Here is a 1,999-nt window from a genome sequence, read left to right on the forward strand (position 1 = left end):
TGCGCACGGCTCTGAGGCCCAGGGACCGTCACAGGCACGTGTGGGCTCCGAGGGCCAGCCCGGCGAGTCCCCTGCGCTCACCGCGTGGCTTTGCTGTACAATAATCGCGGTTTTAAATGAAACCCTTAAAAGGACACACTGAGAACAGCCTTCGCTCATCGCAAGGGCTTTGGAGGAGGACAATCGATGGACGGTCAGGGTCGTGGGTGTGGCTGAGGCCTGGGCAGGTCCCCGCCTGGGCCAGTGACTGGGCCGTAGGTCTGAGCTCGCCCAGCACAGCGAGGGGCGTCCCCGAGAGGAAGAGGGGCCCCTCGCAAGGCTGGCATTTGCTCCTGTGCCAACCTGCACATCTCCCTTCATAACAGACCCCGTCCTGCCAGGAGGCGTTAGAATCGCATGTGCCACAGCCCAGACACTGAACGCGACTCCTCTCCCAGGGCATGGCCTCGGGAGGGGTGCCTTCCACCATCGACGGGGTCCCGGCACCAGCCAGGCTGAAAGCCCCGAGGTGGGCACGGGGGGCACAGAGGGGCACAGGGGGACAGATCACATGCCCAGCCTCCACGTCTGTGGATGAATATTGAACAGACTGCCTTGGCTCTTGTGGTCGTTACGAGCTCAAATTTGCATGTTAACTTGAGAAGTTAGTTCAAGGCACAGGCTGGATCTGATACAATAGATGCCGCCGTGGGAATTCACTTTAAATTTAAAGTAGTTACCTGCTTTCCCCGTGCCTTCCCGCTGAGGTAACTTTTCGTTTATGGAACCTACGAGGGGAAACAAGGAATGAGGTTATTTGGGCTCCAAAACCATCATCAGTAATTGTTACAAACGTATGTTCTCCCGTGTTGATGCGGTCACAGTGCTTGTGGCTTTCCGGTTACATCGCACGCGCTCTCTGGGCCCTGAGCCCCCCGCCCCCCCATCCCCGAAACCGCGAGGCCGACACCAGGAAGCGTGAGGAGCCCTACCCCGGCCGCTGCCCGTCCCCCGCGCCCCTGAGACCCTCTGGTGCCCACACGGCACCTCCTTCTCTGGGAAGGTCAGCGCGCCCCTCGCCCTGCACCACCACGTTGGGGCAGGAACGGGAGTTAACACTTTAACGTTTTTAAATGAGAAGTGATGCAACTACAGATACATTAGACCTCGGTCTCCGCTGGATTCCCATTTACAGAGAAACAAACCAGCCGAGGAGCCGCCTCCTGTGGCTCGGGAACCGGAACTGCACGTGGCCGACGGCGACCTGCGCAGTGTTCACAGGACACGGGGACCCAGGCATCCCCGCGAGGCTGCTCTCCCCCGAGAGGCTGGGACTCGACAGGCACCCACGCTCCTCTTCACCCTCAGGACAGGCACCCCCTCCCACCCCCGGGATTCGGTTTAATCTGCTCAAGAGGACTTGGGCGCATCTGCCGATTCGGTCCGGAATATTCCGTCCCGGGTTCGGTGAGAGTGACCAGGTCACGTGCCAGGTCCTCCTTGCCAGCAACAGCATCCCGTGAACTAGAACTTGAAATTCCTTGTTTATTTTATTTTTAAATATATTTGTATTGACTTCAGAGAGGAAGGGAGAGGGGGAGAGAGAGAAACATCAACGACGAGAGAGAATCATGCGTCGGCCGCCTCCTGCACGCCGCTCACTGGGGATGGAGCCGCAGCCCGGGCCTGTGCCCTGACTGGGAATCGAACCAGGACCTCCTGGTTCAGAGGTCGATGCCCAACCGCGGAGCCAGCCGGCTGGGCCATTGCTTGTTTTCCAATTGTGCGTTTGGCATTAAACACAGACCGACTCCTATGGGCCATAGACCCTGAGAGGGAGGCTGACGCTGTGTCCGGGACACACAGCTGCACCTCACAGGAGACATCAGACCCCTCGCGGGAAAGGGCCTCCAAGGACAGAGAAGACGCAGAACCTGGGGCTCCCGTCCAGGGGGTCCCCATCCCCACCCAAACTCGAGGCGGCGGGCTTCCTTAAAGGAACACAGCACACGGCCCTGAG

General features: G+C 59.5%; 1 protein-coding gene across 1 annotated transcript in view; it reads right to left on the reverse strand.

Moving 5' to 3' along the window:
* Positions 1-1,999, reverse strand: part of SMOC2 (SPARC related modular calcium binding 2) — a 72,268-nt gene that overhangs the window by 28,385 nt on the left and 41,884 nt on the right. The window contains exon 5 of the mRNA XM_014542357.1: positions 720-767. Within this exon, the coding sequence (XP_014397843.1) occupies positions 720-767 (48 nt within the window). The remainder of the gene's footprint in view (positions 1-719; positions 768-1,999) is intronic.

This window comes from Myotis brandtii, unplaced genomic scaffold (assembly GCF_000412655.1).
Source record: "Myotis brandtii unplaced genomic scaffold, ASM41265v1 scaffold1077, whole genome shotgun sequence".
Taxonomy (NCBI): Eukaryota; Metazoa; Chordata; class Mammalia; order Chiroptera; family Vespertilionidae; genus Myotis; species Myotis brandtii.